Here is a 25,680-nt window from a genome sequence, read left to right as displayed (position 1 = left end):
ATTTATGTTAAATTTATGTTTTACTCTGTTTTGTAGGAAGTACATGTATGACGTTCTTTGGAAATATCCTTGTCTGAAATATGTTCCATGAGCTATGCCTTGTACATTAACAAATTCAAATTCAAATGTATACTTCCATAGAGTCTGTCCTATACATGTCCTGGCTTATTCACATGATGAGGTTTTACTTATTCTGAATCAATATCGGTGGCAACATCCCCCTTAGTGCATGATGTCCCTTTGCATCCCATGCTTGATGGTGAACACTCTAAGCCATTTTTCCGACAGCTGCAACGTAGGGTGTCACAATCACCCTTGCATTGGCACCGGATTATTTTCAACAGATATTCCGGTGCAGGAAGCAAGTCCATCTTGCTTGGCTGCATTCGACCATCTGACAAATGCCACCCCCAATCCATTGGATTCAGTTCTTCTTTCCCCATCCAAACCTGGGTTTGATAGTAAACCCTCTGTGAGTGATATCTTGCTGCGTTGGATGTTGGAGGTAGCGTCTGTACTTGGACACTGCGAGCACTGGTAGCCACCTTTTCCGAGAACTTCCTGGCTCTCAGGTCATCCAGGCTTTCTTCCATCTTTCCACCACATAGAAAGACAAGAGCGCGCTCTCCTGCTTTATCTACGTCCTCTACCCCCAACCCTTCTTGAGCCAACTTTAGAATTTGCGACAAACTCATGATGATTTTGGGATTTCTTCACGGGCACTCCTTTCCCTATCCCAAATATCCTGGATGTTGTGTCGCATCCAGCAATGGCATGGATCACTGGCAAGAGACTACACAATTCTTTCCCCAACTGCTTCTTGAGGCAAACAATGTCCCAGACTCTCCTCTTCACGTCCTTCTCCCCACACTTGCGTTCTGACCTGAAGACGAGTCCTTTGCAATCATCACCGCAATAGAAACACAACAGTGCAAGAAGATCTGTATCTTCTATTCGTTGCGTACAAGCAGACGTTGAACACTTTACAGCCGTTTTCACAATCAAGACATCAGCATCAGCATCACCATCTGCGCTTAGGGTCTTGATGCCATTTTCACCCATCTTCTGTAACGGAGTGGTATTTGCTTCCCTGTTCTGAAGTTTACACTACAAACTATGTGGTAAATGGCATCTGCCATGTGAGGGTCAATGCAAGATCAATGCAAGAACTTTCTCTGCCCAAGGATCGTTTGAGGGCCTTTGATCGCATGCTTTAAAGATAGACCTCTGGAAGTCCCATGTTCGAACAGGGTAAGAATCATCAGATTTGGTGCCTGCTGACATCCCACAAAGGAAGCAGTGTTCCAAAAAGTTAAATATGGGTTCAATAGAACGGCAACCAAGCTGCTCCTCCCGAAACTTTCGTTTTAACGAAAACTGTATAGATTTCTTGTTGCAAAAGTCTAGTCTGCATTCAGAGTGGAACTTCTGCCCCACCATCACGTTGATGGCAACTCCTCTTGATTTTGCAGCTTCCCTCACACTATGGGCACCCTTCTCTGTCAAAGTAAACGTTTGTCGGCCATCATCAAGCTGTTTCTCGCACATGGCACACTTTGTGTCATCCATGGTGTAGATGTCACCCTGTGGATGGAAAATTAGTTTTTAGGATATTGTCAAAGCTTTGCTAAATTCCACGAAAAATCAGTCAAGTAGTTTACCTAATGCTATGCGCGTACATACGACGTCTAATACCCCACACAAACAATCTGAACCAAACACCATTTGCACAGTACACTCTACAGCAGTCACTACACAAAGCATGCAAAATGCAATCAGTCATGCCCACAGTGTAAAAATAGCCGCATAAATCTGATGTATTGTACAGATACACTCATGATCACCTGAACAAAGAGTCACCTGGCCGTTGAGTCCATTTACCTTTGGTGAAATGTGCTGGTGTAGGTTACCCTGATGGTGGGGGGGGGTTTGTTGTGTTCCATGTTGTGTTGCATAGTTTATTTGTCAATCCCGATGTATACTATATGATAAGGGAAAATAAACTCTTTTGAATTTGTTTGACACCTATGACATCATATACGATGCCAATGACGTCATTTCTGACAATTATGACATCATATACAAATTTTGACGACATATTTGGATTACTTGGGGTCACTTTCCTATCTGCTAATAATACATTTATGGGGTCGAAAACGCACCGTTTAGGAGATATCAGCCCCCCAAGTGCTCAATGGTGGCCATTTTGAATTTATGCAAATTAGGGCACTTCTGGTGGTCCTATTTTGTCATATTTTATATTGGGACATTCAGAGTGACCCCCTGAACAAGATCCAGCAATAAAAAACTATTGCAATTTGTTTCAGGTTCAGCCATTCTGGGGCTAAATCGACTGGACTATTGGAGCTGAATCTTGCCTCTTTCAGAAGGTGATAAAGGGCCGTTTTGTTTCCCTGGAACTGGTGATTAATAACTTAAAATTTATCATTTTTAATGTATATGCACCAAACGAGATATCTGACCGAAAAACTTTCTTTTCGGTTGTGATAAACCATTTAAAATTGTTTGATCGTGATAAACCATTTAAAATTGTTTGATATCAATCAGTGTATATGCAGAGGAGGTGATTCCTCTCTCTCTCTCTCCCTCTCTCCCTCTCTCCCTCTCTCCCTCTCTCCCTCTCTCTCTCTCTCTCTCTCACACGCTCTCTCTCTCACACCCTCTCTCTCACACCCTCTCTCCCTCACCCCTCTCTTTCACACCCTCTCTCCCTCACCCTCTCTCCCTCACCCTCTCTCTCCCTCTCTCTCTCACACCCTCTCTCTCTCACACCCTCTCTCTCACACCCCTCTCTCCCTCTCCCTCTCACTCCAACTCTCTCCTCCTCTTTCCCACCCTCTCTCCCTCACTCCTCTCTCTCCCTCACTCTCTCTCTCACACCCTCTCTCTCTCACACCCTCTCTCCCTCTCCCTCTCACACCCTCTCTCCCTCTCTCTCACACCTCTCTCCCTCTCCCTCTCCCTCTTTCCCACCCTCTCTCCCTCACTTCCTCTCTCTCCCTCTCTACCTCACTCCCTCTCTCCCCTCACTCCCTCTCTCTCATCCTCTCTCTCCCTCTCACTCTCCCTCTCACTCCCCCACCCCCTCCTCTCACTCCCCCTTTCTCTCACTCCCCCACTCCCCTCCCTCTCACTCTCCCTCCTTCTCCCCCACCTCCCTCCTCACTCCCCCTCTCACTCCCCACTCTCCTCTCACTCTCCCTCCTTCTCCCCCACTCTACCTCCTTCTCCCCCCACTCTCCTCCTTCTCCCCCACTCTCCCTCCTTCTCTCCCCCACTCTCCCTCCTTCTTCTCCCCCACTCCTCCCTCCTTCTCCCCCACTCTCCCTCCTTCTCCCCCACTCTCCCTCCTTCTCCCCCCACTCTCCCTCCTTCTCCCCACTCTCCCTCCTTCTTCTCCCCCACTCTCCCTCCTTCTCCCCCACTCTCCTCCTTCTCCCCCACTCTCCCTCCTCCTTCTCCCCCACTCTCCTCCTTCTCCCCCACCTCTCCCTCTCCTCTTCACCCCCCACTCTCCCTCTCCCCACTTCCCTCCTCTCACTCCCCACTCTCCCTCCTTCTCCCCCACTCTCCCTCCTTCTCCCCACTCTCCTCCTTTCTCCCCCCACTCTCCCTCCTTCACCCCCCCACTCTCTCTCTCCTTCTCCCCCACTTCTCCTCCTTCACTCCCCCACTCTCCCTCTCACTCCCCCACTCTCCCTTCTACTCCCACTCCCCCCACTCCTCCCTCTCACTCCCCCACCTCTCCCTCTACCCCCACCTCCCTCACCCCCCACCTCCCCCCCCTCCTTTCACCCCCAGTTCCTCCCTCTCACTCCCCCACTCTCCCTCTCTCACTTCCCCCACTCTCCCTCTCACTCCCTCTCACTTTCCCCCTCTCACTCCCCCATTCTCCCTCTCTCACTCCCCCTCTCACTTCCCCACTCTCCCTCTCACTTCCCCCATTTCCTTCCTCACTACCCTCCCACTCTCCCTCTCACTCTCCTCTCACTCTCTCCCTCCTCTCCCACTCCCCCACTCTCCCTCCCACTCCCCCACCTCCCACTTCTCTCATCCTCTCTCCCTCACCCTCCCTCTCACTCTCCCTTTTCTCACTCTCCCCACTTCCTCCCTTCCTCACTCCCCCCACTCTCCCTCTCACTCCCCCACTTCTCCCTCTCACTCCCCCACTTCTCCCTCTCACTCCCCCACTCTCCTCCCTCTCACTTCCCCACTCTCCCTCTCACTCCCCCACTCTCTCTCTCTCTCTCTCATCCTCTCTCCTCACCCTCCCTCTCCCTCTCCATCTCCCTCTCACTCTCACTCCCCCACTCTCCCTCTCACCCCCACTCTCCCTCTCACCCCCCACTCTCCCCCTCCTCACCCCCACTCTCCCTCCCTCTCACCCCCACTCTCCCCTCTCACTCCCCCACTCTCCCTCTCACTCCCCCACTCTCCCTCTCACTCCCCCACTCTCTCTCTCACCCCCACCTCCTCCCTCTTTCACTCCCCCACTCTCCCTCTCACTCCCCCACTCTCCCTCTCACTCCCCCACCTCTCCCTCTCACTCCCCACCCCCCTCCCTCTCACTCCCCCACTTTCCCTCTCACTCCCCACTCTCTCTCCCTCTCACTCCCCCACTCTCCCTCTCACTCCCCCACTCTCCCTCTCACTCCCCACTCTCCCTCTCACTCTCCCTCTCACACCCCCACTCTCCCTCTCTCTCATCCTCTCTCTCCTCATTTCCTCCCTCACTCTCCCTCTCACTCTCCCCTCTCACTCCCCACTCTCTCTCACTCCCCCACTCTCCCTCTCACTCCCCACTTCTCCCTCTCACTCCCCACTCTCCCTCTCACCTCACTCCCCCCCCTTTCTCTCACCTCCCCCACTCTCCCTCTCACTCCCCCACTCTCCCTTTCTCTCACTCCCCCACTCTCCCTCTCACTCCCCCACTCTCCCTCTCACTCTCCCTCTCACTCCCCCACTCTCCCTCTCTCTCTCATCCTCTCTCTCCCTCACTCTCCCTCACTCTCCCTCTCTCTCTCCCTCTCACTCTCCCTCTCACTCCCCCACTCTCCCTCTCACTCCCCCACTCTCCCTCTCACTCCCCCACCTCCTTCCCTCCACTTCCTCACCCCCCCACCTCTCCCTCTCACTCCCCCACTCTCCCTCTCACCCCCACTCTCCCCTCTCACTCCCCACCACCTCTCCCTCTCACCCCCCACCCCTCCCTCCTCTCACCTCCCCCACTCTCCCTCCTCTCACTCATCCCCCACTCTCCCTCTCACTCCCCTCACTTCCCTCTCACTCCCCCACTCTCCTTTTCTCCCACTCCCCCCACTCTCCCTCTCTCTCATCCTCTCTCTCCCACACCATCCCTCACTCTCCCTCTCACTCTCCTTCTCACTCTCCCTCTCACTCCCCCACTCTCCCTCTCACTCCCCCCACTCTCCCTCTCACTCCCCCACTCTCCCCCTCCTTCACCCCCCACTCTCTCACCTCTCACTCCCCCACTCTCCTCGCACTCCCCCACTCACTCCCCCACTCACCCACTCACTCCCCCACTCTCCCTCTCACTCCCTCACTCTCCCTCTCACTCCCCCACTCTCCCTCCCTCACTCCCTCACTCTCCCCCACTCTTCTCCTCCCACTCCCCCACTCTCCCTCCTTCTCCCCCACTCTCCCTCCTTCTCCCCCACTCTCTCCCTCCTTTTTCTCCCCCACTCTCCTTTTCTCTCACTCCCCCACTCTCCCTCCTTCTCCCCCACTCTCCTCCCTCTCACTCCCCCACTCTCCCTCCTTTCTCCCCCACTCTCTCCCTCTCACTCCCCCCACTCTCCCTCCTTCTCCCCCACCTCTCCCTCTCACCCCCCACTCTCCCTCTCACTCCCCCCCACTCTCCCTCTCTCACTCCCCACTCCCTCCCTCTCACTCCCCCACTCTCCCTCCTCACCCCCACCTCCCTCTCACTCCCCCACTCTCCTCCCACTCCCCCACTCTCCCTCTCTCTCTCATCCTCTCTCCCTCACCCTCCCTCACTCTCCCTCTCACTCCCCCACTCTCCCTCTCACTCCCCCACTCTCCCTCCTCACTCCCCCACTCTCCCTCTCACTCCCCCACTCTCCTCCTTCTCCCCCCCTCTCACTCCCCCACTCTCCCTGTCTCACTCCCCCACTCTCCCTGTCTCCGTCTGTCTCTCTCCCTCCATCCTCTCTCCCTTCCATCACCCTTCTCTGTCCTTCCCCTCCCTCCTCTCCCGCTTTCTCTTCTTAAAAATCCTCAGATCTCGATTCAGATCTTCACCAAAATTTAGCGTTGCTCTCCTTGGCTGGTCACCTGCACACACAAAAAAATTCAAAGCGATTGATTGAAAACTGTGGCCAAAAATCGTGTGACGAACAGACAGATGAAAAATCACTCGGAGAGTGACAACTTGGCGAAACGGAACGGCACCCCATTCGAGAACATACCTCCACGAGGCTGAACAGTTTACATTTTGATTCCCCCTGATGGGCTGTATCTGGATCTGCACATTAATCAAAATCGAATCGCCTTGTTTTTGTCACGTCACCAACTCATCCACTTCATTTTCTTGTCATAACTCATCCACAATTTGAAATATCATATCAGAAATCAATTTTGCTCCATCACTCAATGGTGAAGAATCACTTTAAAAATTAAAAAAAACATTCTTGCATCCAGATCTGGAACTTCACTAAATTCTAATTGATTCGTCCTTGTCACGCACCCATCCTGTCCACCCAGTTTTGTCCAAATCCGTCTATCACATTTTGAGATACCATGCCACATATCAGTTTTAGCCACATCACTCAATGGTGAATTATCAAAAAAAAATATCAGATCCAGACCTTCACCAAAACCTTATCATTTCGGCCTTGTCACACACCCAACCTCTCCACCAAATTTCGACTGAATCCGTCCACAACCTTTTGAATAACCTGTTCACAGCCAGACAGGGGTGAAAACATAACGTCCGCCCACCTTCGGTGGCAGAGACCACGCCCAAAAAAATTTTGGGGGGTGGCTCCGCCCATAATGGGCGCACCATGCCCATTCTCAGGAAAACACAACTTGATCATGATATAAACCTCCCACCCAAATTTTATCAGGATCGGATGAAAACCCATGGAGCTATGCTCGGGACAGACAGACAGGCAGATACACCCATAACGAATGTTGTGGTCACTTACTGACTCGTGAACCAATGAATACCCTTTACGTTTGATCTTCCACATCATGTCTGTGTTGACCCCCAACGAACCGTTAAAAGGAACATTGACACTCAAACAGCAACTTGTACTGTATACCTGAGAAAGCATTTCATTTTCCCACCTTCTTGAGATTCTCCTTCATCTCTTTTTATGGAAACACCGTGTGGCATGTTCACGAGGATGCACCGCTGGTCGACCTGCCGGGCTGGAAATGGTGAATCCGATCTCCGAGACAAAGTGGTGATGGTCCTGGAAAATGCCATCTGATCCATCGAAGCTATGCTGTATCAACTTCCGTGGAAACATCTGCTCTTGGAGATCAGGCCACTGGTACACAATGGCCAGTTAATGGAAGCACATCGTGATCTTTGGCCTCCACATGCAAGTTCCTGCCGGGTCAAACCTACTCCTTCCCTCTTTTTATCTCTGGGTCCCAAATCCCATTCTCCTCTACCTTTGCCTCCTCTCCACATCTGACCTCAACCTCCTCTTCCCCACCTCTCCCCCTATCCTCACACCCTCTTTTAATTTCACCAACACCATCTAAATCCATCATGAAGATCCAATGACAGGACAAAGTCACAAACAATGAGCCACAGCTGGGGCTTGCAGCATGGAAGCTCTTCTCCATTGAATACAGTTGAGATGGGTTGGTCAGGTTCTTTGTATGGATGACCAATGCATTAGCAAACAAATCTTATATGGTGATCAGCTGACCTAAGGTAAATGACATCTGAGAGGTCAACATAAACCTTTCAAGGACACCCTCAAGAAGAGCCTCTAATACCAATGTCGACCATGACACCTGAGAGCAGCTCTCAGCTGACCAGATACTTTGGAGAAGCCAAGCAACAACCAGGGAGAAAACTGACAAATTTATACCAGTTGTGCAATTTCAAGTGATAACAGAAAAACCAAGTTAATACCCAGGCCACCTACGATGCGAGACCTGTGGATATGTGTGTCAGTCCTGAATCTGACTCAACAGCCACCAAAGAACCCATCGCAGACACAACCAATCTGATGGTGAGTGATGGCTTATACATTATCGACAGATTTCAACCATCATAATCGGTCACATTTCAATCAACATCAAATAAATTTACATCAACCAATGGCGAGTGGGAGTGCACTGCAGTCATGTGCTCATTTGGAATGGGATTCAACATGGAAAGTGATTCAACAACAGACCATCATCTAGACCATACGCACACTCACCTCTAATATGTCAAGCCTGGGTTCGAATCCAGACTCAGTTTCACAGGCAAGGTGATTCATCAATTTCACAGGCAGGGTGATTCATCATCAATGATTCATCAATGTGTCTGCCATCCCTCAGACGGACATTGAAGCTGGGCATCCCATCTGCTGGCATTAGTTGGTGGACGTTAAAGATCCAATGGCGTCCTCAAAGAAAACTCACCTCAGATGCCGTGAAAGGCATCCTTCGTGAAGAGTAGGTGAGCTATTGCCGACACCATGAACAAATTACAAATTCCTGCCCAAAGCTACAGTGTTGCACCAATGGCACAGCTGCACCCTCAGGCAATGACGCTACCCCACAGCCTTGTGTTGCATCCGAAATAAGGACTGCAAATTCTATCTTGCTTACACCTGGAGCCATCGGTACTATGGAGTAACAAAACTCACAAAACGCCACGATTACGAACCCAATGGGACACCTCAATGAACTCACATTCGATGGACGAAGGCATGTTCTGGGAGTCGTCGGACATGCGAATCGGAGGTCGGTCGAGACATCTGTGATGACGAGTTGACCACCAGCGGAACTCGATTCTTAAACAAAACATTCTTCACCTTTTCACACTTTTTAACTTGTGGACACGCACGCATTTATGAAGGGTCATGTATGGTTCTCTGAAAATATTTTACAATAACATTTGTAAGTACTGACATCATAACACGATAAAAAAATTTTATTTTCTACAAATATTGAAACAATAAACACGTCTTTTTTTTTTCATGAGACAAAACAGGTTGTTGAAGAGCCCCATCAGTGTCGGTACTCAAAGAGCATCCCAAGAAAAGATTTCTCCAAAATATCCAATTGGGAGTTTGCAGCACTCATTCCAAACTGGAACGGAATGAAATGTTTCAAGTGGACAATGCGAGGATTAAATTACATTAACATTTGTGCTATTGCCGTGTTCCAGTTATGTGATCACCCCATTAAACATTTACAAACTTTAAAATAACAACCAACAAATTACCCATCCAGTCGACAAGCGAGCAGTCATCATACGGCAGCTCCATCAGCCAATCAATCCACCAATTGAGTTTCCGATGAGCCAATCGACCTTTTGGCTGAAATAAAAATCCACGGACTTGCCGGCGAGCCAACCAATCGATCTGGCAAACTCAATCAAATTGACAATTGGGAGACCGGCCGGCTTGGTAACCAGGAAATTGACGTTTCGGATAGCCAAACAAGTGGAGGATTCATGAGGGTGTTGGGCAAACATTCACAAGTACTGAACTTAATGAGCGATCGCCCGCAGTACACAGATCGACTTCACAACACACCGCCCTGCATCATATGCAAACAACGGTGCTGCTCACTTAGTGCTTTGTGCAACGCTACGTAGCAAGGGATGTTGAGGAAATAAGGAGACATGGTGATCAATTACATGCAAAGAGGAGAAAAATTTAAAAAAAGAAAAGACAACTTTGTAAACGATAAAACCTGCACAGCTCAGTTATGAGCAAAGATGAAGCAATATCCCAGCCGTGTTGAGGAAGAGTTGTCAAAGGAGATGGAGCGTTTCCTTCTGAGATACGCTATGATGAACTCCTTTCCTTTAAAACTCCTCAAATTTCAGAGGTCAGATCGAAGAAGGTTGGAAGAGTACTTATGGGGAACCACAAGCTTAGACTCAAGGCCACCCACACCCTCCGTTTCCTGCCAATCTAGGTCTGTCGAGGAAAATTCTCGGCGAGGGTGAGAGTTCGGAGGGGGTGCTACATGACGGAGAGGAACTTGACGCATTTCAACCGGGCGCTCCACATCGTAAGTCTGGTGACGAGTCAAAGCAGGGTCACCGGCACCCTCCCTCCAGAAAAATCGGCCCCCAACACCCACGACCCCTTGGACATCATGCACGTCTTGTCGAGAAGCGTGCACGGTCGGAGCGGAGAAAGTAGTCGGGGTTGTACGACTGGTGGAGCAACCGGTCTTTAGCAAACTAAGTGAAGGCTCATGAAAACGGGAAGGTCCTTCTTGCAGCCGATAGGCTCGCTGCTCAGGGAGCCGACTTGTGCTTCCCGCTTTCTCTTGTGTGTGCCCAGAATGCAACTGACGAGCAGAATTATGGAAGTGGAACGCGAGATCCGGCAACACATCAGGTGGTGATTCCATGGGTCGCATTGTGGAACGATTGTTACAACGTACGACTCCCCCTGCCATGTCATTTCGGTGGTTGGATGGGTTTATGGCTATCCGGTCTGGGTCAGAGCGAGTTCGAACATGGTAGGATGAAGAACCATAAGAGAGTTTGGGGTGAGATGTATGAACAGGTTCCAGTGATGACCTGTAATGCACCTTTCCATTGTGAAAGTAAGCGGTTTTTGGCCTGAGGACGGAAGGACGTGGATGATGCTGAGCATTTACTGGATTTCTCTGAGGAAGGCCAACAGGAGAAAGTATTACAGGAACAACTTCTTGGTTGGTGACCAGGCTATAGGTGGATGTCACAGCAAATATAGATTCCTTGGAATTAGTACTTGCCCCTCGTGAGGATCGGGATTGAGGTGGAAGGGCAGAATGCTTGTCACTGTTAAGTTGCTTTGGTTGAATCCCAGAGTTTTGTGGTGGGAGGCAAGGGGGACAAGATGAGGATGTTTGAAAGGAAAGATGTTGCGATTCCTCAGAGGTTGATTGCAGAGTGGTCGGAGGAGATATGGCAGGCAAGGAGGGAGACCTGGGTGGGCTGTATGGAGGAGGAGCTTCACTTGGTGGGGATTGGGAAAGAGGAGGGACAGGAGGTTGGGAGGGTGCTACAAATACAAACATATCTTCTAGAACTGTGCCGTCCGACCGGCGTTCACGTGATCTTGAACCCAAAAGGTTCGCAATATCAGGGGTTTTGAATTTGGAAGCTCTGAAAGGTGAATGTGGTGAAGAACGCGCTTCAGGCAGCACGGGTTGAAGATCATCACTGGAACGAGGGCGTGGAGGCCTTGATGGTGGGACTGTGGATAGACAAAATGACCCAGTGAATACATACAGAGGTTTAGTGAAGGAATGAAGGTCCATTGAACCAGATACCAGTCCATCTTACAGGACGACCACGTTGAGTGATAATGCGATCATGGCAAAATACATTCAGTTAATTACTACAGGTGAGTTATTGTGTTTAACCATCAGGTGGATCAATGTCCCACTGTAATCCATACCATGCTTGCTGGCTAAAGCAGACAGAGATTCCTCACTGCGAGATCTCCAACTCAGGCCACCTGCCAAAACATGATCACCACAGAACCACAACTTTAATAAATTATTACAATACAAGAGCATTTTCTTTTGTCACAGTGAACACGAACGGATAATCATAAATACAAAATGCACATTAACCATGATTGGCGTAGTGGTGTGCAGCTGCAATCCGGCTAACCAGAGACTTGGGTTGGGGGATCACTTGATGATGGGAGGTCTGCACTGTGCTGCGCTGGATGGTACAGAGCTGCCTGTCTGAAATGGTGGCACCCAACCCAGATTGTCAGGTCAGGCCACATCATACCTGTGACTTGCTACAGGTATCACATAAAACCTGTACTAACCTGTTCATGGTCAAGTCAGGTCAGGTCAGGTATGGGAGCATGTGCCAGAACAGCGTGTCGCTGCGTCCACTTTCCGCCGGTACTCCAGGGGCCTCCGTATGGCCATCCCCCAGGCAGATGCCAGGCCCATCCCCATCTCCTTGAAATGATGGTCAACCTGCTGCAACCACGAGGGACGTGGTCGGCCCACTGGCCTCCACTCATGAGACTCCCTCGCTGAGAGAATCTGGTGAGCAGGATCAGCGTCAGGAAAACGAGCCACATGTCCATCCAGCCGCAACTGACGCTCACGGACTATGCAGGTAACAAATCTCATCCGAGTCTCTCTCAGCAACCGCTCGTTGGACACAAAATCCGACCAGTGATAGCCAAGGATTCTCCGAAGAGACCTGGTACCAAAGGAATTAAGTCTCCGTCTCAGATCCTTGGTCAGAGTCCAAGTCTCGCATCCATAGAGCAAGACTGGAAGCACCAAGGACCTCAAGACTCGGACTTTCGTCCTCCCGCACAGGTACCGGCAGCGCCACACCCCATGATCCAGTGAATCCATGACTCCCCAGGCCCCACCCAGATGTCTATTGACTTCTGACTCACAGCCAGCAGAGACATGAATATCACTGCCAAGGTAAGTGAATCTTTCCACGACCTCAACATCCTCACCACAAACAGACACAGACAGGACAGCAGCATCCAAGATGTCACCGAAAGCCTGGATCTTAGTTTTGACCCAAGAAACCCGTAATCCCAGCGGCTCAGACTCCTCATTCAGCACCTCGAGGGCCCCCAAAGGATATCCAAGTCTCCGCAAAGATGACTGCATCATCTGCAAAATCAAGGTCCGAGATCTTGACATTCCCAAACAATGCACCGCAGCTTGATCTCTCCGACATCCTCCCTAAAATCCAGTCCATACAAGTGCTGAAAAGTGTGGGGGCCAGTACGCACCTCTGACGAACTCTAGTAACAACTGGAAATAAGTCAGAGATGGTACCACCACACTTCTCAGTACCAGAGTAGAGTTCAGACACCAGATCGATCAGTTTTGGTGGCACCCCACGAAGACCAAGAATCCTCCAGAGGACATCCCGATTCACTGAATCAAACGCTTTACAGAGATCAACATAGGCTGCAAGCAGCCCCTGCCGAAACTCTCGTCTGCGTTCGGTGAGGACACGAAGAGCAAGGATACGGTCAATCCTTGACCTCTTTGGTGTAAAGCCTGACTGCTCTGGACGCTGGTGCTCAAGCAGATGGTGGCGAACCCTATCAAGAACTATCCGAGCAAAGACCTTGCCCGGCACTGAGAGCAGCGTCACCCCTCGGTAGTTGTTGCAGTCTTGGCGATCACCCTTCCCTTTCCAGAGAGGAACAACAAGGCCCCTCTTCCAATCAGTTGGGATGATGCCTGTGTTCCAGGCAGAGCACAAAACTGCATGCAACGACACGAGTGCAGCATTTTCACCAGCCTTGAGAAGTTCAGTATGGATGCCACAGATCCCTGGAGCTTTGCCCCGTTTCAACTGGTTCACCGCAGCCCGTGTTTCCACAAGCGAAGGTGGACCACAGTTGATTTGAGGGTCAGCAACAGGGATTGTAACACCCTTGATGTCCAACTCGACAGCTGGGGGATCAGCCTGGTACAACCGCTCAAAGTAACCGGCCCAGCGGGCCTTCACTTCAGACTACTCTGTCAAGAGCCTACCACTCTCTGCTCTAACTGCAGTGCTCCCAGGGATGGGCTTGGATGAACGCAATGCGCGAATTCCCCTGTAAGCGGGACGAGAATCACCTGTCCACAGGTGATGCTCTACCCCCTCACAGATTCCTCGCACATAGGCCTCCTTGTCCACCCTCAGTGCACTACAGTTTTACGCCTCAGCTCCCTGAACAGCTCAGCTCTGCCATTCAGCCTGGCCCTGCGACTCTGGTCAATGGTATCCAGTGTCCCTTGAGAGACAAAATTCTTGAGAGACTTTGCCCTGTGGTGAGTTCCAAGACATCCACCGGCAACATCAAGGACGGTGGTCTTGAAGGCACTCCACCACTCTTCAGGACCCCCCAAAGCACCCAGACCCCCCCCCCCCCAAGTGTCCACTCAGCCTGTTCACAAACTCCTCAGCTACTCTCATCCCTGAGCTTGCCAACATCCAGCCGAGGCTGGGATGGTACCATTCTCCAGGATTTAAGGTGCAGCTTTAGAGTTGCTACAACAAGCCTGTGGTCAGTATTGAGGAACTGAGCACTCCGGTAGACCCTGCAGTTCTGGATCATCCTCCAACGACCGTAATGAGGACATGGTCAATCTCCTTTGCCACACCACCAGCGTTGGAATACCAAGTCCAGCGATGAGCTTGTGGGCGCTGAAACCATGAACCAGCCACCCTAAGTCCATGACTTCTTGCAAAGTCAAGGAACTTAGTGCTATTCTGGTTCATAGTTCCTGACCCATGGGGACCAACACACACCTCATAATCATCCCTATCAGTTCCAGTCGATGCATTGAAATCCCCCAAGACTAGAAGTGTATCTCGTCTGGGGCACTGGTCAACCAGACTCAAGCGTGGCGTAGAATGCATCCTTCACGGTGAGATCACTCGCCTCAGTCGGAGCATATACAGAGACCAGGGAAATGACACCTCAGGAGTGACGAATCCTTAATCTCATAATACGCTCGTTGACCGGTGTTACCTCAATTATCATTGGGGTCAGCTTAATGGACACTGCTACAGCAACTCCTTGGGTATGGTAACCATCAGAGCGACCAGACCAATAGTAGGTGTAACCACCCACCATTATTTCGCCGCAATCTGGTCTCCGAACCTCATATCAGAGAGAGCTGCAATCCCGATGTCCAAACGCTTGAGCTCAGGTGATAACAGAGACAGGTGATCATCCTCTCTTAGGGATAGGACATTCCAGGCATCCACCCGAAGGGACCGCCTCAGGTTAACCCAAGGAGACCGCCGTCTGGTGGACGACACCTCAGCACCACTCCGACACACTCTCCAGCAATCTGACCCAGGGATGGTACCCCGTGGTTTACCTCCTATTATCAAAGATTGGGGGTCCCGAAGGCTTTGCCCCAATCCCGTCATCCGGTGAGCTGCCCTGCGAAGGGAAGCTGCACAGGAGGTACTCCCACGGAGTGGGTTTTCAGATTTTTTTGCATTTTTGTGTTTTGCGGAATGAAGGGTTTTACGGTGGCCGGAGTGCAAATCCTGCCACCAACCTCCTAATAAAAAAAGTAACCCAACTGCAGGAGGACGTCCGCAGACACAGTTGGACACTAGATCTGGATGGCCGTTGGCTCACAAGGTTATGGTCAAGTGTCGACAACTAATGACTGAGGAAGGTGTATGGATATGGACATGCAGCAGGACTAAAAACAAAACCTGTCAAAGGGTGGACGAGCTCCTTTTGAGCCAACAGCCATCCATATCTGGAACTGTGTCTGTGGACATCCTCCTGCAGTTGGAGGCAGGATTTACACTCTGGCCACCACAAAACACCACTCTTCAAAACACACTGTTGTGTGTGTTGGGGTGGTGCTAAGGCGTCGTGCACCAAACGGCGGTCTCCTCAGATGAACCTGAGGTGGTCGACGGCAGTCTCCTCGGGTGAACCTGAGGTGGTCCCTTCGGGTGGGTGCCAGGAAAGTCCTGTCCCTAAGAGATGGGGATGGCCAGACTGAAGCCGCTGGAGTATCAGAGGAAAGTGGGCATAGCGACGCACTGAAAGTGTGTTACGCACTCCCAATGTATTGTTACGGCTGTGGAAAATCGCAATACACCATAAAGGGTCCTGAGATCAGTTATGACGCTAAGTTTATGTGCAGATAGGTCCCCACCGTTGTTTAAAGGGTATTCTTCGTGTTCACCGGGCTGCGACTCTGAGATAGCCGTTTTTCTTTTTCTATTGTTATTTTGAACAAACCTCTATGCAAGCAACAAGCCGCATTGAAAACCGTCGAACGCAAAAGGAAACCAGAGGAGTTCCGATGGGCACACGGATTTTTCCGGCCTGTTTCTCCAAGGAGTGTGACGGAGGCAGGGTGGGGCAGCTCGCCGCCAATTGGTGGATGAACAGCGTGAGGCGGTCGGGGTGAGGGAACGCCCCTTGTCGGGAACCTTCTCGAAGGAAGGTGGAGCTGAAAACAGGGAGGAGCGAAGGGCGGAGCCCCGTGCTATACAAGGCGGACCGTGCGCGAGGCGATCTCTCTCTGTCAGGGTCATATTGGATTCTACTCGCTCTCTTGGTGGACGTCATCCTCTCGCTTCATCTTCGAGCTCTCTCTTGGTGGTCGAGGTCAGGCTGTCGTCTTGGCATTGGGCAACCTGTCGGTGAAGACGCAGGCCGGTGGCGAGTCCGGGCGACGCCTCAGAGACGCAGACGGGAGGCGCAACCCTGCCGGCTGTGTGGTGCGAATCTGCGCGTCTGGCGAGGGACGCCAGAGAGAACTCACCGACGTCATCGCAAAAGCCCGAGAGCAGGCGCGGCTATGCTAGCTGCTGTGGGAACAAGGCGTCGCGACCTGCCCACCGTCACACCTCGAGGGGGCAGGTAACCAGCACGGTCTCGCGGGCCTTTTCGGTCATCCACGGCCCACGACCATAAAGGTTTACGAACCCCGTCTACCTCCCTGCCTATGGGGAGGGTTTTCCTGTTGTTTTTCTATGCATGCTGTGGCGCCGTGTCCTGTTAAGTAACAACTGCTAAGTGCATGTACATTCTCATTGTGGTTGGTTGCATTGCTTTCTATTTGCCTTGCTTGAATATTGCATGATTCCTTGTTGCTTGTGTTATATGTGCAATAAATGTGCTTGTGAAATGTTTCCGGTTCGTTGCGTCCTTCCCCTCTTTTGAAAGTGCCATCTTGAATCGTGGAATGATTGGTAGTGGGTTTTAAACACCCGATAAATAATCTGAACCGTCGAGGTCGGCGATAACACCGCTCGGTTATCCCTGTAGTACAGAACGAACCGCTTAAGCGGTTCGTGTCCTAAGCCGACCTGTGGCGTGGTGCAACCCCTCGGTAGGTTACCCGCACGGGTATTTAGGTATTTCGACATTTGGCGATTCACCCTATTTCGCGCGGGTAGAATACGGACTGGGTTGTGGCATTTTCGTGCAACGAAGCACGGACAACGGTGTGCAAAATGGTGGCGCCACGTGTTGGAGTGAACGAGCTGGGAGGGAGTGCAACGGCTGTCCAGCCCACGATGGAAGCGGGAGAGGACAAAATAATTAGGGAAACGTGTAAAACGAGACACGTAGAGGCAACAGAAATAAAATGTATAGAGACTCGGGAGATAGAAAAAGTAGAGGAGAGACTACACGATAAAGATGGGGTGAAAGACGAGCACACACACACACAGAGGTGGTGGAGGATAATGGGGGCGAGCTCGCAGAATGTCTCGAGACCCGGTGCGAGCAGCTGGATGGCCTCCTCCAGGAAAGAGGGGAGGGAATATTCCCCCTTGAAGCGGTTCACGACCAGCTGGGTCCGGTAGAGCTTCGCGGAGTTGAGGGGGCGAGTGCTGTTGACGGGTGCACGGAGAGCTCGGGGGGCATAGAGGCCTCGGAACCCCTTGTAGTGGCACAAATCCCCAGCGTGATTGTTCGTGTGTGTGTGTGTGTGTGTGTGTGTGTGTGTGTTTACGAGTGTGGCGAAATGCGTGCTGAAAAGCAAGCATGGCGTGGGTGAAAGGCGTTGTGTGAAAGGGACCGTGTGTGTGAGTAATAGGGTGTGCGTGGTTGCGAGTGAGCCGAGGTTCGGGCCTCCCAGCACACCGTGTGTGGATGAGGAACCGTGTGTGAATGGAACCACGTGTGCGAGGGAAATGGCATGCGTAAGTGAATGGCCGAGTGTGAGAGGAACCGTGTGTGTGACGTCGCTGTATGTGAGGGAGATGGCGGCTGGCATGCGGGAACACACAACCGCGTGCCCGAGTGAGAGTGCCATCTCGAGGTGTGCGAGTCGCGTGACACGCGGGAGTTTGAGCGCATGGAGGGAATAGAGAGTCTGACGACGACGGTGCCTGACGGTGGACAAAGGCCGAGTAGCGGCTGTAGTTGCATTGGGGACCGTGCCGGGTTTTCACGGCAGCGCGCGCGAGGTCCGTGCTGTGGTATGCACGAGGCCACCACGTGCGTGCCTGCGGGAGTGAAGCCCGGTCCACAAACGTACGCGGTGGATTAGCCGATCCCGCGGACGGACAGAAGGTAGGCTGGATATGGATTTGGACTGGATGGGTTCTCCAGGCGGGCGTGTGTGTGAAACTCTACGTGGCCTGCGCAGTGTGTTCTGTTCGCAGAGCGCACGGCGCAGGTTACGGACGGGCAGAGCACATGTGCTCGCGTGGGGAGCCCCTCGAAAGCGGGGTTTGCTTTGAATGCGCAGGGTGACATCATGGCTGCACGTGTGGTTGGAATCTGACAGGAGGGATTGAATTCCTGCCGGATGGTACCGTCCACGAGGGACGAGGTGCGCAAAGCGCGAACGGCCGCCATGACGTCACGCCAAAGGTGCGGGGCTGTGAATTGCCGCGCTGGAGCGCAGGTTGTGAGTTGCCACGCTGGTGGTGCGCATTTAAAAAAAAACAAAAAAAAAACAAGCCTCGCTTCGGGTGAACAGGATTCCCTGGGCATGGGTGGAAGACCCCCATGTCCAGGGCACAGGACACAACTAGTTAGGGGGAAGGTTAGCTTAGCTAGACCGGCTTCATGGGGCAGGGGCAAGTCCTCATGGGGCCCGTAGAATGGATTAGGTAGAGGGATTGTAGTTGAGATTTCGGTTGGGAAAATGATTTTTGGATTTTGAGAACAATAACAGACTGTGAGTGTGTAGAGGGGACGTAGCTTAGCTACGTAGGTTAAATGGAACGTGCTGTAGTGTAAGGGATGATATGGGAGCACAGTTTAGTCAGGGGGATGTAGTGAGCAGAATGGCAGAATTCAGCGGTGTGTGTTGAAGAGTTGTGAGGTGGAGACATGTTGAGTGAGTGAGGCCAGCGAGCCTGTGTGTATGGAGTGAAGATGGTATGCATGGTGCGATGAGTGATTGGGGGGAGGAGTGATTCCCACCCAAGGGACCCTGGGGTCAGAGTAATGTGAGTTAGGGGGTTAGTCAAATTGACAAAAATGGAGGTCGTTTTGCTGTTGGTGGGAGTGTAGGCTCGAAACCCATTTGGAGGGGTGCAGGAGCCCTGTTGACGGGCTGGGAGCGTGGCTGCGAACGGTGAGCATCGCTGAGTGGGTACCCCGGGCACCGGGGTAGTCGGCCGCGGTAGGCCAAGCGCCCATGGGGGGGCCGGGATAGCGTAGTGGGCACGGGTGACCTGCATGATGCGGGGCCCCGGGCGCCAAATGCCATGGGGGCAGTTTACTGGGCATGGGCGACCCTCGGAAAGGGACCCGGGGCGCCAACACGCCACGTGGGCATCAAGGGGGAGTAGCCGAGGAGGGCACTCCCCAGTTTTTAGGGAGCTGGTAGGCTCGGAGGCAGTGTAGTGTTCGGGGGTGCAGTCGTTGGAGAATCGGCAGAAGGTAGTTCCTACCAAGGGAGCCACGCGTCCCAGCCATGAGACCGTGTGAGGGCACGGAAGGAAAATTGGGGGCATGGCCCGAAATTTGTGAGGACACCAACACAGGCGACGGGAATCTTGGTTGTTAGAACTGATAGTTTAAGCGAGAGGCGCTTGTTGAAGGCCCCGGGGTAGTTAACAGGTAAATGGTTAGGGTAGATAGGAAGTGTACCCCTCCACACCATCCATCCCTTCGCTCTCGTTGTGGGCCGCTGGACCCACCTTGGGTTGAGATCACTGAAATCTGAGGAGGCCATTCGGAGGCTTTATTGGGCCTCGACACAGGATGCCAGCTCTCCCTTGTTCCCCTCCAGGAAGGAAACGTAGGGGTTGGGTGTAGGCTCGGAGACGATAGGTTAGCCGAACAGAGACACAGAGGGGGTTAGAATATGAAACTATAGTGGGGGAAGTAAAAATAAAAATAAAAACAAAAAAATAAGTTGGGGCTAAATTGGTTTTTACAAATTAAGGGAGTGGGTATAAGCAGAAACAGGCAAAGGCGATAGGTTGGGAGGGAGACAGTAGGGTAGGTCCGAGCCCGCCTTCCGAGTGGCCAGCACCACCGCACTCCCTCCACCAACCTCCATTTCAAGGCAAGAGGCAGGCCACGTCATCTGCTGGCTGTGTTTGCTACGAGGCCTGTGCCGGTTGATCATCTTCCGGCTGTTTTTGCTTCAAGGCCTGTGCCGGCCACTTCATTTGCCAGCTGTTTGCTGCAACGGCCTGGTCATGCCATGCCTTGCCTGCCCACCTTTGTCATGATCCATGCCTGCTGCCCTCGTCCAGTTGGCCTGTTCTGTTTTGCATCCCCCCCCCCCCCTGTTCATTACCATGTGCGCCAGGATCCTCGCGCAAATTGGAGGGACTGCCCTGATGGCAGCTGCAACACGGGACTGCACCGGCAGCCCGTGCACCATTTGTTTGTTCACTGCATTCATTTTAAGAAGGGGGAGGCCTTGGACTGGTGCTTAAGCAGCCTGGCTCCCTGCTAACTCTTGTTTTCTCCACAGAGTCCATAGATCCTGGGCCATGTTGTAGTGTAAATTATAAGGTTAAGTTAAGGTGTACAATGTAAAGGTGTTTTGCATCCCCGGCATGTTTGTCTTCGCGCCGGCAATTTATTTAAGTCGTCTGTACGAGTGGGTGTGTTTAGTTAGTGACTCAGCACGTAGGTTATTTATTTTGGGGACACGAATACACTGAATGTCGCACTCAGGGATCCGAAGGTAAAACGTACTAGTGCCCCTTGTCGGGAACCTTCTCGAAGGAAGGTGGAGCCGAAAATGGAGAACTTACACATGATGGCACACGAAAATTCGACGACTCGGGACGAGTCTGTAAAAAAGGGAGGGGGTAGTGTTACGGCTGTGGAAATTCGCAATACACCATAAAGGGTCCTTAGATCAGTTATGACGCTAAGTTTATGTGCAGATAGGTCCCCACCGTTGTTTAAAGGGATTTTCTTCGTGTTCACCGGGCTGCGACTCTGAGACAGCCGTTTTTTTTTTTTCTATTGTTATTTTGAACAAACCTCTACGCAAGCAACAAGCCGCGTTGAAAACCGTCGAACGCAAAAGGAAACCAGAGAAGTTCCGATGGGCGCGCAGATTTTTCCCGCCTGTTTCTCCAAGGAGTGTGACGGAGGCGGGGTGGGGCAGCTCGCCGCCGATTAGTGGATGAACAGCGTGAGGCGGTCGGGTGAGGGAATGCCCCTTGTCGGGAACCTTCTCGAAGGAAGGTGGAGCCGAAAACGGGGAGGAGCGAAGGGCGGAGCCCCGCGCTATACAAGGATCCGCGCGAGGATCTCTCTCTCTGTCAGGGTCATGTTGGATTCTACTCACTCTCTTGGTGGACGTCATCCTCTCGCTTCATCTTCGAGCTCTCTCTTGGTGGTCGAGGTCGGGCTCTCTCGTCTTGGCGTTGGGCGACCTGTCGGTGAAGGCGCGGGCCAGTGGCGAGTCCGGGCGACACCTCAGAGACGCAGACGGGAGGCGCAGCCCTGCCGGCTGTGTGATGCGAATCTGCGCGTCTGGCGAGAGATGCCAGAGAGAACTCACCGACCACGTCATCGCAAAGGCCCGAGAGCAGGCGCGGCTACGCTAGCTGCTGTGGGAACAAGGCGTCGCGACCTGCCCACCATCACACCTCGAGGGGGCAGGTAACCAGCATGGTCTCGCAGGCCTTTTCGGTCATCCACGGCCCACGACCAGAAAGGTTTACGAACCCTGTCTACCTCCCTGCCTATGGGGAGGGTTTTCCTGTTGTTTTTGTATGCATGCTGTGGCGCCGTGTCCTGTTAAGTAACAACTGTTAAGTGCATGTACATTCTCATTGTAGTCTTTCTATTTGCCTTGCTTGTATATTGCATGATTCCTTGTTGCTTGTGTTATATGTGCAATAAATGTGCTTGTTTAATGTTTACCATTCGTTGTGTCCTTCCCCTCTTTTGAAAGTGCCATCTTGAATTGTGGAATGATTGGTAGTGGGTTTTAAACACCCGATAAATAATCTGAACCGTCGAGGTCGGCGATAACACCGCTCGGTTATCCCTGTAGTACGGAACGAACCGCTTAAGCGGTTCGTGTCCTAAGCCGACCTGCGGCATGGTGCAACCCCTCGGTAGGTTACGAGCGCGGATATTTCGGTATATCGACATTCGGCGATTCACCCTATTTCGCACGGGTAGAATGTGGACTGGGTTGTGGTGAGGTTAAACCCCCACCTGTGACTGGCTCCTGGCGGTAGTTCCAGGAGGGTCACGACTGAATTGTCCCTCCGGTGGGCGACGCGGCTGCCATTAGAGGTACGCGGCCGATCGCACACCAGGCGGGCCAGAATTTGTAACAGTATGTATGTGTGTATGTATGTTTTAACCATAAGAGAAGGAACTTTGCACCCCCCCCTCCTTTGCCCTCCTCTCCCCTTTTCCACTCCTCCTCCTCCTGGACCAATTAGCGGCTTAGCTAGTTTTGAGATTCCTCATCCCACGAGATGCTCATCACCACGCTCATCTTTGGACATGAAAGGATAGATAATAAACAAAATAGAGGATAGATATTAATGTGTGGCACCAGTCTTGAGACACGACTCAGGTGCTGGCCGAAGCATGCTTGAGCAAGCCGTTGCAATATCAATAACATTAAAGCATGTAACCAGGTATGTTATACCAACCTTTCTCAACAATCAAAATTGCTCGGCATAAATAAATCCACATTTCAATGTCGGATGAAAGTGATTACAAAATAATAATGAAGCAAAAATAGACAAAAATAAACCCAAAGAACATGAAAGAGAAATGACACCTTGAACACTATTTGAAGAAGAAGAACAGCAACAACTCGGACGACAACACCGAAACACCTGTCGCTATTCAGAGGTAACGCAACCAGATTCAAATGATGCATCATCCGTGACGTAATACCACAAACCACATGCGAAACATTACAGCAGCGTGTATGATATCAATCTTTGGGTTGAGTGCACTTAGCGGCCTACTACTATCCCTTTCTGCCATCGTCGTCTTGCTTTGTCTTGTTTGACTAGGACAAATGAAGCATATAAAGACATCCAGTCAGTCATTAGCCAAAGGCAAAAACTCCTCGGCAGGTTTTTCCTCCACACCATTCGATAATTATCTGAGTAAATGATATATTGACATAATTTATCTCACTATTAAAATAGATATCTCCCTCGATCGTTGATCCACATGCATAGGGGGATAAGTTAATGATAAAACTACAATGGATCTAGAATTCAAGAACATTTATTTGACTCAATCATCGTGTCATCCCTGTCACCCCAAAGTCACACTAAACTGGCTCTATATGCAACACAAAACTCATCATTCTACCATTTTAACAGCAACATCAGCTACTATACAACCACCACTGGCAGCCAAGATGAATCGCACCTTCTGGCGAGGTGCTCTGTTTCTGAAGTCGGCGTCTTACTGCTCCTGTCCCTTTCGTGAGCTGGAAGAATGATCTCCAGCCACCCCGAGCTGTTACTGGACCTTTTACTTCCCCGGTGCTACTCGTGGGACCACCACCACCACCAACAGCATTCCTTCGTAATGCCCGCTGGTGTAACTTCTCGCTGATGGGAATGCAGACAGACACAAGACATGTCAATTAGTCAGCGTTACAGATCTCCAGTAACCTGGTTGAGAAAATGAAACACAAAGGAAGATGATATTAACTCTCATTACAGGTGTTTATACCTTTGGTTCACACCATTACGATCAGTCTCCCGCGATTCCTCTGCATCTCCGCCAGGTTCATCGGAAACCCGAACTTGGCAATTCAGCGCCTGAGCCTCAGCCAATGAGAGCAGCTTGGTGGATGAGGCTCCACCAAGAGATTTTGGTCGTGGCTGAACTGAGAACACAATGTGATGTGCGATTAAAGCAGCACGGCTCATTGACACAATAACTAAGAGTCGTTCTCCAGTCTGGAGTCTACACCAACTAACAACACTCCACTAAAGATCCCTCAATGGCAATCTTACAAACTGATGAAAAATGTTTAATCCCCAAACACCAAGTAGGTTTGTGGGTTGTGGTTATCCAAACCCGAAGCAGTTTGTGGATTGTGGTTGCAGATTAAATTGGGTGCCATGCCGACCATTTTTTCAGTTTGTAAATCGATTTTGTGCTGTGTTGATGTTTTGGACTCATTTCTATCCATTGGAGACAAATTTAAGGATGAAATGTTGAACTGTGAGTTATCATCACCGGAGGAGAGGGGTTTTGCATTTGGGTCCATTTGTTTGTTTGTTAGTTGGCGAAAAGTATTTTTTGGCAAGAATGTTGTTCTGTAGCGTTTGTCTGTCTGTCTGTCACACGATTTTTCATGCTACCACAGTTTTCAAGAATTATTTCTGAAATTTTTGGTGCGTTTGTGACCGGCCAAAGACAGCAACACTTAATTTTGGTGAACATCCGAATCTGGATCCGGATCTGAGAATTTTTAAAGGTGGCCTGTAAGATGGAATGTTTTAATAACTAACAAATAAAACCCGTCGCTTCGCTGACTGGGACAATAAAGAGGAGCGGGGAGAGAAGGAGGGAGAGAGAGAGGACGCCAGTGTAAGGTAAGAGGGGGAGGGGAGGCAAAGAGGATGAAGAAGGGGGAGATAGGGGAGAAGTGGGGAGAGCGACACCTCACCAAACCGTTGCTATTCACTGCGGGAGGGAGGAGTGCGTGTGTGTGTGTGTGTGTGTGTGTGTGTGTGTGTGTGTGTGTAACACACACGCACACACAGGCAGAGACAGCAAGAGAGTGACAGGTGTGAGATGAGGGGCTGCATTTTATTAGGAGGGGGGAGCGAGGAGGGGACAGAGTGAGAGAGAAGGCTGGGGAAGGGGAGGAAGGAGGGGGAAAAAAAAGACAGGTGAGGGGTGGAGGTGGGGTTAGCAAAGAGAATGATATGTGACACTTAAGCCTTAATGACCGAACAAGAAAAAAAAAAAGTGTCAGAACAGCTGTACACACAACAGCAGAGTTTGTAAAGTAATCTGCAGGCACATCTGCAAAAATTTTGATATTCCCGTTCCAGAAAATTTGTGAGAAAATAAGCCAAAAGCAATCATGGAAAACATGGAAGGACTGCTCACATATGACCTTATGATCCCACGGAGCGTGAACATCGAAAACAAAGCAATGCAACCAGATATCGTACTTCGGTACAAAGAAGAGAAGAAGGCATTGCTGAATGAAGTGTCAATTCCAGTGATTTTGGACTAAACAATGCAGAAATCAAGAAAATGACCAAATAACAAGATCTCGAGAATGAAGTGAAAAGCTAAAGAAAACAAGCTGTTAGCTGAAGAAAAGCTGGAAGCTGAAGAATGCCAAAGTTGTACAGGTGATGATGAAGAACATCACGGGAATGATGAAGGAGGACTTCACAGAGATATTAAAAACCATCCCTGGGAATATCACTACATCCAAACTACAGTTGGAAGGTGTCCAGGTGTCCAGGGTGTCCATTGAAACTTCACAATTATGATCTCGTATTGATGGGGAATACAAATTTCAACTTGATCGGACAAATGGTCTGGCAGCCAG

General features: G+C 51.1%; 1 protein-coding gene across 11 annotated transcripts in view; it reads right to left on the bottom strand.

Annotated features, from left to right (window-relative positions):
• Window positions 1-9,153: 9,153 nt before the first annotated feature.
• Window positions 9,154-25,680, bottom strand: part of LOC147010332 (rho GTPase-activating protein 32-like) — a 65,096-nt gene continuing 48,569 nt past the window's right edge. For all 11 annotated transcript variants that reach the window (XM_085858991.1, XM_085858994.1, XM_085858993.1 and 8 more), the window contains exons 18-21: window positions 23,832-23,988; window positions 23,523-23,707; window positions 11,646-11,705; window positions 9,154-11,441 (exon numbers count right to left, since the gene is read on the bottom strand). In XM_085858991.1, the coding sequence (XP_085715117.1) occupies window positions 10,069-11,441; window positions 11,646-11,705; window positions 23,523-23,707; window positions 23,832-23,988 (1,775 nt within the window). In that variant the 3' untranslated portion in view covers window positions 9,154-10,068. The remainder of the gene's footprint in view (window positions 11,442-11,645; window positions 11,706-23,522; window positions 23,708-23,831; window positions 23,989-25,680) is intronic.

Source organism: Eptatretus burgeri, chromosome 16 (genome assembly GCF_056783735.1).
Source record: "Eptatretus burgeri isolate ZD-2024b chromosome 16, Ebu_testis_v1, whole genome shotgun sequence".
Taxonomy (NCBI): Eukaryota; Metazoa; Chordata; class Myxini; order Myxiniformes; family Myxinidae; genus Eptatretus; species Eptatretus burgeri.
This window is presented reverse-complemented; position numbering and strand designations above follow the sequence as displayed.